The sequence below is a fragment of the Takifugu rubripes genome, chromosome 6 (assembly GCF_901000725.2).
Source record: "Takifugu rubripes chromosome 6, fTakRub1.2, whole genome shotgun sequence".
Lineage (NCBI taxonomy): Eukaryota > Metazoa > Chordata > Actinopteri > Tetraodontiformes > Tetraodontidae > Takifugu > Takifugu rubripes.
In genome coordinates, this window is record NC_042290.1 from 12,614,877 (window position 1) to 12,627,376 (window position 12,500).

General features: G+C 57.6%; 3 protein-coding genes across 6 annotated transcripts in view; 1 reads left to right on the plus strand and 2 right to left on the minus strand.

The window, feature by feature from the left end:
* Nucleotides 1–2,380, plus strand: part of LOC101078581 (matrix metalloproteinase-17-like) — an 8,400-nt gene extending 6,020 nt beyond the window's left edge. Inside the window, exons 5-10 of the mRNA XM_029837513.1 lie at nucleotides 93–269; nucleotides 347–446; nucleotides 984–1,066; nucleotides 1,275–1,427; nucleotides 1,495–1,752; nucleotides 1,862–2,380. Of these exons, the coding sequence (XP_029693373.1) occupies nucleotides 93–269; nucleotides 347–446; nucleotides 984–1,066; nucleotides 1,275–1,427; nucleotides 1,495–1,752; nucleotides 1,862–2,166 (1,076 nt within the window). The 3' untranslated portion in view covers nucleotides 2,167–2,380. The remainder of the gene's footprint in view (nucleotides 1–92; nucleotides 270–346; nucleotides 447–983; nucleotides 1,067–1,274; nucleotides 1,428–1,494; nucleotides 1,753–1,861) is intronic.
* Nucleotides 2,381–3,483: 1,103 nt separating this feature from the next.
* crkl (v-crk avian sarcoma virus CT10 oncogene homolog-like) lies at nucleotides 3,484–9,020 on the minus strand. Its single transcript, XM_003978859.3, has 3 exons — nucleotides 8,066–9,020; nucleotides 5,401–5,854; nucleotides 3,484–4,680 (listed from the first exon to the last, which is right to left on the minus strand). Exons 1-3 carry the CDS (start codon nucleotides 8,374–8,376, stop codon nucleotides 4,546–4,548), a joined length of 900 nt encoding a protein of 299 aa, XP_003978908.1. The 5' UTR covers nucleotides 8,377–9,020; the 3' UTR covers nucleotides 3,484–4,545.
* A 515-nt stretch (nucleotides 9,021–9,535) lies between these two features.
* The window catches only part of ulk1b (unc-51 like autophagy activating kinase 1), a 9,807-nt gene continuing 6,842 nt past the window's right edge, over nucleotides 9,536–12,500 (minus strand). For 2 of the 4 annotated variants that reach the window (XM_029837509.1, XM_029837507.1), the window contains 10 exons: nucleotides 12,350–12,500; nucleotides 12,061–12,257; nucleotides 11,890–11,987; nucleotides 11,710–11,814; nucleotides 11,420–11,577; nucleotides 11,173–11,354; nucleotides 10,972–11,090; nucleotides 10,753–10,910; nucleotides 10,561–10,696; nucleotides 9,536–10,460 (listed from right to left, as the gene is read on the minus strand). The exon at nucleotides 12,350–12,500 is cut by the window's right edge and continues 85 nt beyond it. In XM_029837509.1, the coding sequence (XP_029693369.1) occupies nucleotides 10,405–10,460; nucleotides 10,561–10,696; nucleotides 10,753–10,910; nucleotides 10,972–11,090; nucleotides 11,173–11,354; nucleotides 11,420–11,577; nucleotides 11,710–11,814; nucleotides 11,890–11,987; nucleotides 12,061–12,257; nucleotides 12,350–12,500 (1,360 nt within the window). In that variant the 3' untranslated portion in view covers nucleotides 9,536–10,404. The remainder of the gene's footprint in view (nucleotides 10,461–10,560; nucleotides 10,697–10,752; nucleotides 10,911–10,971; nucleotides 11,091–11,172; nucleotides 11,355–11,419; nucleotides 11,578–11,709; nucleotides 11,815–11,889; nucleotides 11,988–12,060; nucleotides 12,258–12,349) is intronic. The other 2 variants (XM_029837508.1, XM_029837510.1) reach the window with 2 other exon arrangements.

Genomic DNA, 12,500 nt, shown 5'->3' on the forward strand with positions numbered 1-12,500 from the left:
GAGTGCCGGTGGCCCGGTGGTACCGGGACCGAGGAGCAACCGTGGTCCGTGTCCCAGAGCTGCTCGTGATCCAGTTCTGGGTCCTCTTCCAGACGCTGACGGCGTGGACCTGTTCGCTGTGGCGGTTCACGAGTTCGGTCACGCCATCGGTCTGATCCACACCTCGGCCGTGGAGTCCATCATGAGGCCGTACTATCAGGGCCCGGTCGGGGACCCTCTCAAGTACCACCTGACCTACGAAGACAAGGTCCGGGTCTGGCAGCTCTACGGTACGGCGCCGGTTCTGTTGGGTCGCTTGTCGACGTGTAGCTGCTTTATTTGTCCCCTGACTGTGGTCTTGCTTCAGGTGTCCGAGACTCGGTGTCCCACACCGACCGACCCGGCGTCCCGCCCCCGACCGAGCCGCCCGTCCTGGGAGACGTCCCCAACAACAGGTCCACACTGCCGTAAGTTCAGGGGACCGTTCGTGTCCCTCAGCTCGGCCTCATGCTAACGCCAGCTAACGAAGGTGGGGTTTAAAGGGAGGAGCCTGTCAGCAGGGGGCGGTGCTACAGTCAGGTGACCCGCCCCTGACTCGGCACCTCTTTACGTGTGTTTGGTTTGGCCCCCGAGCGAGTGCATTCAAACGGCCTCAGACACCGAGCCGCCGCCGCCGCCGCCGCCGCCGCTCCGGCGTCAGTGTGACTGATGACAGGAATCACAGTTCATTATTAACATTCGCTCGCCGCCGCCGCCTTCATGAATCATTTCCTGCACCGCCGTCGGGTCGCGGTCGCTGGAGCTCCGACGAGCGGTGCAGCTGTGAGTGGACGGCGCCACGTCCGTCTGACCACCTGCAACAGAACCGACGGATCACAGACGAGCTGGTCTCAGATCTGGATTCCCATCTGGTTCTCGTACCGGGCTGGTCCATGACTGGTTGTCATGGAAACGTTGGCAGAGTCACATGACACGCGTCGCTGACCCGTCTGTCCTCCCGACAGGATGGCGAGGGACGCCCCCGATCGCTGCAGCAGCCATTTTGATGCGGTGGCTCAGATTCGAGGCGAGGCGTTCTTCTTCAAAGGTACCAAAGATCTTCCTTCCCATCATGCATTGTGGAGAGACCCAATATGTCCCATCATCCTTTGCGGTGGCATGAAGGCCACAGCCAAAGGTCCCTGAAGCCTGACCTGGTCACATGACTCAGTCACCACTTTATTTACATGGGGTCTGTTACCGTGGCAACTGCTGCTGTTGCTGGAATAATCTGATCTCCGTGACAACCGTCTCAGGGAAATACTTCTGGCGTCTGACGCGTGAGAAGCACCTGGTGTCGCTGCGGCCGGCTCAGATCCATCGTTTCTGGAGAGGCCTGCCGCCCAGCCTGGACGGCGTGGACGCCGTCTACGAGAGAGCGGCGGATCACAAGATCGTCTTCTTCAAAGGTGCTCACGCTCGCCACGCGCTTGTCCCTGACACGCTCCAGACGCTGACGCGGTCCCTCCCCCACAGGTAGCAGGTACTGGCTGTTCAAAGACAACATCATGGAGGAGGGTTACCCTCGTCCAATCAGTGACTTCGGCCTGCCCCTGGACGGCGTGGACGCCGCCTTCGTCTGGCTGCATAACCACAAAACCTACTTCTTCAGAGAGCGGCGCTACTGGCGCTACGACGAGCAGCTGAGGCAGATGGACCCGGGCTACCCCAAGGCCAGCGCCCTGTGGAAGGGCCTCCCGCCGGACCTGGACGACGCCATGAGCTGGTCTGACGGTGAGGTGACCTTTTCCCTGACCTCTGCCCCCTTCTCCCCCCTCTGGGGGCCGTGGCCTCACTTCCTGTTAGGACGCTCTTTCTCTGACTCGCTTCCTTTCTCCCCCAGGCTCCTCTTACTTCTTTAAGGGGCGGGAGTACTGGCGCGTTCCGGGCAGCGCCGTGGAGGCGGAGCCTGGATTTCCCCGCCTCACCTCCACAGACTGGCTGCTGTGCTCTCAGATGCAGGCCGACTCCCCCGACCCCGAAGCCCCGGACGCTGCCGCCACAACAGGCGACACTCGCCGCCAGCCCGACCGCGCCCACGACGGCTACGAGGTGTGCTCCTGTACGTCGGGCTCCGCCCCCCCGCCGCGGCGCTTCCTGTGGTTGCTGCCGCCCGTGTGGACGCTGCTCGTCCGGTCAGGAGCGTGATGGAACGTCACTTCCTGTTCGACTGTCGTCACTTCCTGTTTTCACAAAACTAAAAGTTTGAAAGACAGCAAAGGTTTGTTTCTACTGCCAGATCCTCCAGGTTCTTCCAGGTTCTGTGCCCAGGGTGTCCCAGGCCAGCAGGGAGGCCAGCAGGGAGGCCACCCCCCCTCTCCCCTATTTTTGTACAAAAATAAAGACAATCTTGGCTTTTCCAGACGAGTCACATGACTCCTTCAACCGTGTGTGTGGAGGTCGGGATGGTGTGTGTGTGTGTGTGTGTGTGTGTGTGTGTGTGTGTGTGGACCACTACCTGCTCCCAGTTCCACGTGTTCCAGGTGGGCCTGAACCAGGATCAGGTCCTGTCAGTCCTCCATTGATGTCTCAGGAAGAAACATTAACTTATGGCTGCAACTCCGTGTTTAACCTGATCCACCAGTCCGAGGTCCAGGGGGGCCTCCAAGACCCTCTTCATCTCCACCTCATACCAAGTTTGTCTTCTGAGGTTCCGAACACCCACAGGTCCTTCAGATAGCAAAGATCCTGGTCCAGGTCCGGGACGACTGAGAGGACCTGGACCAGGTCTAGGAGGACTGAGAGGACCAGGTCCAGGAGGACTGAGAGGACCAGGTCCAGGAGGACTGAGAGGACCAGGTCCAGGAGGACTGAGAGGACCTGGAGGAGGACCAGTGACCTCGTCACCTTCAGTTGTGAACAAAACGACTCGATTTTCTCGAAAGGTTCCTGAAGGTCCAAGTGAAACCCAACGTCTTCGTCTTCCTGCGACATTTTGGATCTCTGAAAGGGGAAAACAAGGTTTTTCCAGACCTGAGACCAGACGGATCCGACGGCGCTCCCCTTGTCAGGATGTTCCCGTCCTGGTTCTGCTCCTGGCGACGCCACGTCCTGGTTGAACAGATGTGGGTGTGGCTTTGCTGTAACCTTTGATGATTAAGCTCCACCCACACCGCAAGGGGGTCCGAGCTCAGAACCCCGCTGCCTGGCGTGCTGCCGTCCTGGTGCTCTGGCCCCGCCTCCTCAGAACCATGTGATCCACTGGACCGTCACGGTTCTGACAGACCGGATCCAGAACACAGATCTCCAAATGAGTCGATCAATAACGAAGGAATCAACGGTCTTCGTTAAACACCTTAGCTACCTACAAGTTAGCCCCTCCCACCTCCTGCTGGTCAGCTGACCCTCTTCTATTAGCACGTCGTTAAAATTCATTAATTGCTTCTTTTCTCTGGGGCTGTCAGAATTAGCCAGGCCCCGCCCCCTCCTGGTTACCCTGGCGATGACAAAGAGGTCAGACGGCCGTTTACAGAAGTAGACGGAAGTTTTATTCTGTACATAAAGGGTCGAACCAGCAGCACAGGTGAACAGGTGTGAACAGGTGAATGCATCAGAAAATAAAAGGCACAAGTTTCATTCAACAAGACGACAGCACGCGACACCGGTCGCCATGGCGACGGGAGGAGCACAAACGTCACCGCACGTGCTGATCATCGACTTCTGGCAAAAATAAAGCAGCAGGAAACTGCTGAGAGGAAAAGGAACTTTATTGATGATACGGAGAAGCAGCAGGCGGCCCCCACGCGACCCCCGGGGGTCACGCAGGGGGTCACGCGACCCCCGGGAGGTCACGCTCGGAGGCAACAGCAGGCGTTTTTCCCTTTAACCTCATTCCAAACACGCTGTGCACGTTCACCGCTCACGACGGCGCGAAAAAAACCAGCAGTTAAGGGGGCGGGGCTGCAGGAAGCCCCTCCCCAAGCCACACCCCCAAAACCCCAAAGACAACCACACATGGCACACGGTGGTCAACAAAGGCCCCGCCCCTTCCTGGAGAACACGCCCTGGTTAAGGCGGAGAGTTCGTTCAATTCCTGCCGACCGGCTCCTCACGACCTGTCGCCATGGCAACCACCGGCAGGTTGGAACAACAGGAAGTGGCTGGGTTGGTTCCAGAAGGTTGGACCCAGCAGCTGCAGGCAGAACCACAGAAGCCCTTTGTGGAGCAGCTGTGGACCATCGTCAGCAGAAGTTCTGGAGCCCGGTCCAGCGCTGCCACCTGGTGGCTGTGAAGCGTCAACAACCCCAACCCCAACCCCCCCACAAACCCTGGGGCTGGAGAACAGGAAGTGTGTGTTGGTGCACGCCTGCAACACACACACGGATGCTAAGATGCTAAAGCTGCCGGCGTGCTGTCAGGAGGCGGGGCAGTGGGCGGAGTCATGGGTTGCGTTTTTGATTCAGCGTCCAGAAGCTGCGAAGAAAAGCCTCTGTCAACAGATGGGGGGGGCCAGGTCAAGCTAGCGTGACACCCTACAGCGGGATGGGTGGGGAGGCGGAGCCAGGCCGATGTGGGTGGAGCCTGAGGTCAGTCACTCTCGTCTGGGTTTTGAGCATCTATAATTTTAACATGGGTGAAGGGGAAGAGGCCCCGCCTCCCGTTGACCTCCCCCTCCCATTGGCCATTGATGTTCATCCGGGTCACCTTCACGATGTCGCCGACCTGGGGAAACAAGACAGAAGTGGGCGGGGCTTAGACAAAATGACAGGAAATGAAGACAAGCTGCTGAGAACCCGCCCACCTTTACCCAGACAGGTCAGACGGAAGCACGCAGAGTTTAAGCTAGCGGGGAGGGCGGAGCCAAACACTCGCAGGCTGCTGATTGGCCAACAACTGTCAACGCTCGCGCGTCGTGAACAGCGGCGTCATGTGACAGACAGGAGCCAGACCAGCCCGAGGGAACCCTGGCGGGACCCCCAGCACGACCGGAGCAGCAGGTCCGGACCAACCCGCTGGGTCGACTGACAGCGGCTCATTCATACAGAACCAAGAGGCCACGCCCACTCTGGCAGCAGCTGCGGTGGTGACCCAGACTCGGGCCGTAGCCGTGTTCTGACCCAGGATCCAGAGTTGTGGGTTCGGGCCCCCTTCAGGTCCAGACGGTACAAACACTCACCTGAACCGGAGCTGCCGAGCAAAGCAGAACCTTCGGGTCACACAACCGACCTGCTATTAAAACCTGAAACCGGTTCCTGGAAACAAACTAGCCTTCGGACCACAACCCAGAACACCGCTGAGGAACGGGTTCCTCAAAAGTGATCTTTAGAACCGGTCCTCAGACTGGACTCGCGTTGTGTCCCAGTGAGTGTCAAGTGGTTTCACAGAGCCGCCAGAGACCAGCAGGTGGACTCAGGCGGTTCTGGTACTGCAGCGAGAACTCACCTCCAGGGCCAGAGCCGTCTTGTCGTAGGCGCACGGCACCCGTTTCTGGATGGCCTTGGCCATGGCCGGGCCGTTCTGGGGGTTGATGACGGGTCCGGGCGCCGGCAGCGGCGAGGGCGTCTGGGGCAGCGCGTAGGCGTGGACCACGGCGTGGGACGGCTCGGGGACGCCGTAGCTGTTGGAGTTACGCGAGCCGTGGCCCGGCTGACCCGGCAGCGGCGCCGGCCGGGCCAGCTTCTCCACGTAGGGCACCGGGATCATGCCCACGCGGCCGTCCTTGTTCCTGGCGCTCCACCACTGCTCCTCCGGCTTCTCCAGGATCACCAGGACCTCCCCCTTCTTAAAGGGGAGGTCCTCCGCGTCGCTGCCCGTGAAGTCGTAGAGCGTGCGCACGTACTCCAGGTTGTCCTCCGGGCCGGCGGGCTGCACGGGGCAGCTGAGCGTGCTGGGGTACCTGGGGGGGCAATACAGGGAACAGGGGGTGAGACCACAGCGCCAGAGGAGCAGCACTTCTGAGGAAAAGGCGGTTCGGTCCAAACGCAGGAAGAATGCTAACAGCTGATGCTAACACCTGGCGCAAACAGCTGATGCCAACAGCTAATGCTAACACCTGGCGCAAACAGCTGATGCCAACAGCTAATGCTAACACCTGGCGCAAACAGCTGATGCCAACAGCTAATGCTAACACCTGGCACAAACAGCTGATGCCAACAGCTGATGCTAACACCTGGCACTAACAGCTGATGCTAACAGCTAATGCTAACACCTGGCACTAACACCTAATGCCAACAGCTAATGCTAACACCTGGCGCAAACAGCTGATGCTAACACCTGGCACTAACACCTGGCACTAACACCTAATGCCAACAGCTAATGCTAACACCTGGCACTAACACCTAATGCCAACAGCTAATGCTAACACCTGGCGCAAACAGCTGATGCCAACAGCTAATGCTAACACCTGGCGCAAACAGCTGATGCCAACAGCTAATGCTAACACCTGGCACTAACACCTAATGCCAACAGCTAATGCTAACACCTGGCACTAACACCTAATGCCAACAGCTAATGCTAACACCTGGCGCAAACAGCTGATGCCAACAGCTAATGCTAACACCTGGCGCAAACAGCTGATGCCAACAGCTAATGCTAACACCTGGCACTAACACCTAATGCCAACAGCTAATGCTAACACCTGGCGCAAACACCTAATGCCAACAGCTAATGCTAACACCTGGCGCAAACAGCTGATGCCAACAGCTAATGCTAACACCTGGCGCAAACAGCTGATGCCAACAGCTAATGCTAACACCTGGCACTAACACCTAATGCCAACAGCTAATGCTAACACCTGGCGCAAACAGCTGATGCCAACAGCTGATGCTAACACCTGGCGCAAACAGCTGATGCCAACAGCTAATGCTAACACCTGGCACTAACACCTAATGCCAACAGCTAATGCTAACACCTGGCGCAAACAGCTGATGCCAACAGCTAATGCTAACACCTGGCGCAAACAGCTGATGCCAACAGCTGATGCTAACACCTGGCACTAACACCTAATGCCAACAGCTAATGCTAACACCTGGCACTAACACCTAATGCCAACAGCTAATGCTAACACCTGGCGCAAACAGCTGATGCCAACAGCTAATGCTAACACCTGGCGCAAACAGCTGATGCCAACAGCTAATGCTAACACCTGGCACTAACACCTAATGCCAACAGCTAATGCTAACACCTGGCACTAACACCTAATGCCAACAGCTAATGCTAACACCTGGCGCAAACAGCTGATGCCAACAGCTAATGCTAACACCTGGCGCAAACAGCTGATGCCAACAGCTAATGCTAACACCTGGCACTAACACCTAATGCCAACAGCTAATGCTAACACCTGGCGCAAACAGCTGATGCCAACAGCTAATGCTAACACCTGATGCCAAGAGCTAATGCTAACACCTGGCGCAAACAGCTGATGCCAACAGCTAATGCTAACACCTGATGCCAAGAGCTAATGCTAACACCTGGCACTAACACCTAATGCCAACAGCTAATGCTAACACCTGGCGCAAACACCTAATGCCAACAGCTAATGCTAACACCTGGCGCAAACAGCTGATGCCAACAGCTAATGCTAACACCTGGCGCAAACACCTAATGCTAACACCTGGCACTAACACCTAATGCCAACAGCTAATGCTAACACCTGGCACTAACACCTAATGCCAACAGCTAATGCTAACACCTGGCACTAACACCTAATGCCAACAGCTAATGCTAACACCTGGCGCAAACAGCTGATGCCAACAGCTGATGCCAACAGCTAATGCTAACACCTGGCACTAAAACCTAACGCCAACACCTAATGCTAATAGCTAATGCTAACACCTAATGCTAATTCGACACCAGCAACATTAAATCGCGTCATTTACGCACAAAAAAGCCTGAAAGCAGCAAACGCGTGCGGACCCACAACACCGACAGCTGGTTCTGACCGTCTGTGGCGATCACCGGGAGACCACGACTCTGGGTCGGAGCCGGTTATTATGGATGTCTGAGGAGGCCCCAGGAGAGACCAGAACACGGGGGACCCCTGACAGGAACTGGGTCAGTTCTGATAAAAATAGTCGACCTAATTCAGCCACATTTGCTGCTTCAGTACCTGGAGGCCGGTTCGATCAGCGTGGTGGTGTCCAGGTAGTGGTACTTGTAGAACTCCAGCAGGGCCGGCAGGTGCTCGAACTCCCGGTCGCCGATCTTGAACCTCTTGTTGGGCAGAGAGTTGATGATGTAGTGCGACACCTTGGAGTTCTCCGACACCGACAGCACGTAGTCCCCGTGGCAGGTCGACGAGTCCCGGACCAGGAAGATGCCGTGTTTCTGCCCTTGGAGTCGGTTCTGCGCCTCATGTCGCGACACGGGTCCGAAATACCAGGCCGAGCGGTCCGCCGAATCAAAGCGGGAGGTCGACATTACTGTCCGGAACCACTTCAAACGGGCCAGAAAACCAGAGAAATCTGACGGGGGGGGGGGGGGGTCACTGCGAGCTTCTGGGGCCGGGAGGTTCGGGCCAGGGCATTCGCGGCCCGGTGGAGTAGAGTCCGGGGGGGGTTCAGAGGCGTTCAGAGACAGGCGGAGACCGGTTCGATCCAACCCTGGGCCATTCTGGCTCCTCTACACGCCGGCAGCGTCGCACAAGCTTCCCTTTTTGGTTCCGCTAAAATCTCATGTCCTCCGGCCGCAGCCCAAACCTGTTTTTGGGCTCTAGACGCTTCTCATGGCGGCCGGTGTCGCCGGGCTGGAGGCAGCGGAGCTTCGGCTGCTCCTGGAAGAAGAACACGTCACGGAAACGCTCGAATCCCGGGAGCTTAAAGGCGGCGCGGCGACAAAAATGGCGGCGGCCCGCAACACGTCTTCACCCGGAGGAGCCGCGCGTGCATCCCAGGAGCTGCGCGTGCGCCCTGGTCCGCAGCTCACGAGGCTGATCCCGGCCGCTCGTGGCTTCGAGGTGTTTGAAAAGATCCGGGATCTGGTCGCTCGTTCCCCTCCCGCACCGCTCCGGAACCACCAGAAGCGAGATCGAAAAAATGGCGACGACAGAAGAGGTCCCGCTATGTCTGACGTCACGGCCGCCTGAGGGGGGAGGGATGTGGGCGGGGACGTTGGCCCCTCCCACCCGCGACTCTTCCCAGCTCAGGTCTGACGTCATCACCTGATGGATCGCGTGGATCCACCTGATGAATGACGCAGCCCATGCAGGGTCCATCCGCCAGCCGATGGGTGCCCAGGGGCAGATGGGTGCCCACTGCCCCACTGCCCCGGGCCAGCGGGGCAGATGGGTGCCCAGGGGCAGATGGGTGCCCAGACATAACCTTGGTTTCCCCCTTTGCCTCACCTGTTGGTCCATGACTGCTAAACTTATTAGCAAATTTATTAGCTAGTTCCAGCCTGACCCATATCTGAAAACAAGCTAGCTGTTAGCAACAGGCTACTTCCTGAGAACCGGTTCTCATGTTCTCTTCAGTAAAATACCAGATTTCTGGTCTCTGGAACTCAGCGTTTGACCTCTGACCCTGCAGCAGAAGGGAAAAACGCTGAGTTTAAGGAGTTATAAAGTACAAACACATCAAAATGTTTTTGGCCCATTTTATTTATGTTGTAATATCACACACACACTCACACACACACTCACACACACACAGGAAAAAAGAAAAGCAGGAAATCTTTGGAAACAATAACTTAATTTACAATATGTATAAAAACATCAAACACATTCAGCAGCTCAACCACAAAAATTAAACTGCTGTAAACTAAATATTCCAACTGCTGCACAGAAGGTCCAGAAAACAGAACCAGGAAGTATCGGAATGTTGACTCCAAAAACAAAAGGCCACAAAGATCAGAGAAGTGCTGCTACATCATCAAAAGAAAAGCTCAACGCCGCCTCTTCACATTTGCCAAACGCCAATTTTTGTCCAACTCTTGTGTGGAAACACACACTTCCCGACGCTAACAGCTAAAGTATCAAAAATGCTAACACACTTCAGGTAAAATATGCTAAAACTCAACATTAGCACAGAATATTGTAATCTGAAATAGAAGCATGAAGGCTTTGTCTGCTAGCTTACCCTCCATCTCTGACCAGAACCAGGACCTGGATCTGCGGACCTGGTTCAGCCCAGTGAGCATTTTTAAATGAGAAGAGAATCAGCAAAGTGACCAAAACTCTCCTAAACTCCAGCGATAAAGAATCAGACTGGTGGGGCAGACATCTACGCTAAGATGACGTCGCCCGTCCCCACTTCCTGTTCCTGTCCATACTTCCTGTTTCCTAAGTGAGTGTGAGAGGGTAGATGCTAACTGTTTGCTAGTAGCATGAGCATTGTCAGCTCTTTGTGGAGTCTTTGTATCGGGGAAGGACGTTAGCCCGGTGGAAGGTGACAGCTGTCCCCGCCTCTTCAGGCGTAGAGTGAACGTGATTGGTCGGTCGATGACCTTCGCTCAGACGCCCAGTCCGGACTGTAACGCTGTGAGGCGACGCTCGATGTACTCCTTACCTGCCGACAGGAAGTGACAGAAACCAGCATCGGGTCAGGCGAGCCACCACTTTGCTAATTTGTGACAGCAGCTAGCACACAGGCTAACGGGCCAGCTCACATTTGCTGACGCTGGTGACGTCATCGCGCTCGGCCAGCAGCAGCATCAGTCCTTCCATCAGCAGCAGAGCTTTGTGGTAGCGCGGCACCGAGGCCTCACCCTGGTGGAACATCTCATCCAGCGCCGCCGCCTGGACCTGAACACACAAGACCTCAGTACCGGGCCAGCGCCGCCTCAAACAGCCACACTGACCATCTGCACGGTGTGGCTGAACAGCAGCCGCTCCGCCGTGACCGAGCAGATCTGGTCCATCAGACGGTGCTTCCTGGAGAAGAAGCGCTCCAGGCGCGTGCTGAGCGAGCGGCAGGACGCCACGCTGCGCTTGTACAGCTCGTTCAGCTTCCTGACCACTGCAACAGAGAGGCGTTAGCTCCACCAGCAGGCGCCGCCCCTGACAGGAAGTGGCGGTACCTTGTTTAACAGTGGCTGATGGGTAGAGTTTGCCCTGTGCGACCCGCTCCATGGCCGTGTGGAGGGCGCCGGACAACAGCTCGGCGCTCTTCAGGTAGAGAACCAGCTGTTCTGCATGGCTGCAACAACAAGACCAACAGGTGAAGCACTTCCTGTTTCAGATCCTCCGGATCAGCTGATAGAGCCTCCGGATCAGCTGACCTCCAGTCCCGGCTCAGCGAGCTGATCCGATCCGCCACCGGGCTCTGCTGCTGCACCGTGGATCCCCTACAGGCGTCCGTCCCCGTCACGCCGGCGCCGCGCGCCCCCGCCACCTCCACCAGGCAGTGGGCGAAGTCCAGGGTGAAGCGCAGGTTGTGCACGGTGTCCGTGTGCTCCTGCTGCTGACACACACACGGCACCGTCAACAGGAAACAAGCCACATTGGTCACGTGTCACTTCCTCCCACCTCCATCAGCGTCTCCTCGGGCAGCTCCGGGGCCTCAAACATCACAGCCCCCCCCAGCTCCGGGGCCAAAGGGTCTGTGAAGCTGTAGCGAGGGCTGGTGCCCGCCAGCAGGGGGCGCCCCGAGAGGGAGCCTGCAGGGCTGCAGGAGCGCAGGGAACCTGGAGAGGAGAGAGCAGACAGCTTGTGTTTGGCTCCACCCTTTTATGACAAGCCCCTCCCCCCACGCTACGGCGTGACCTTCGCTGGTCCAGCTGAGCAGGAAGATGAACTCCCTAACGCCTGTGAGTCACCTGAGGCTCTCCTGCATCTGGAGGAGGGGGGGGGGGTGCTTCCAAGCGGAGGAGAACCGACGGTGAAAACCGCCCGGACTGGACTGCTGCCACCTCCGGGGGGCGCTACAGGCGACAAGAGCATCGCAGCGCCGTGAGTGGATGCGGGAACGCCGGGTCCGGTCTGAGGGGCGGGCTTACCTGGGGTCCTGTCACACGCCACGCTCTCCCCCGCTGCGCGTCCTGGTCCAAACGCCGCCTTCAGCAGCATGTCGGACAAACCGCCGGCGCTCTGGGACCTGCACGAGGAGACACACGTCCACTTTCTGCTTCTGGGCCAGCCCACCTCCCCATGATGTCACAGCGCCTCACCGCCCAAAACCCCCGACTTGGTCGCTCCGTCTGCGGGTGTGACTGTAATGGGTCGCCTGTGACCAGGGCGGGTCTCCCCGGGTTTCTCGGAGGTCCAGTGGGATGGTTCTGCTGCCGACCACCAAACCCTGCTGAGTCAGGAAGTTCAGCAGGTTTGGAGAACTGGGGGGTCTGGGAAACTCAAAGGGTGGAAAAGCCTGGAGAGGGAACGCTGGGTCAGAACCAACCAGAACCGACAACCTGATTAATCAGTAGGCTCAGATCTTAGTGGTTCTGGACCAACACCCACCCTGGAGGGAGACCCCAGGATGGTGGGGAGGGGGCTCCTCTGCATCAGCTCGCTCAGCCTGGGGGAGGGGTGAAGAGGGCGGGTCGCCGGCGCCCCCGGCATCGCCGCCACCACAGGGTCCGAGTGCTGTTTCCTGATCTTCTGTCTGGCT

Coding starts and splice junctions, on each gene's coding strand:
- crkl (XM_003978859.3), bottom strand. CDS start 8,376: ATGTCGACCTCCCGCTTTGATTCGGCGGACCGCTCGGCCTGGTATTTC. Junction 5,855..8,065: donor CTGATCGAACCGGCCTCCAG/GTACTGAAGCAG, acceptor TTGCCCCCCCAG/GTACCCCAGCACGCTCAGCT. Junction 4,681..5,400: donor AGACGGCTCTGGCCCTGGAG/GTGAGTTCTCGC, acceptor TTGTTTCCCCAG/GTCGGCGACATCGTGAAGGT.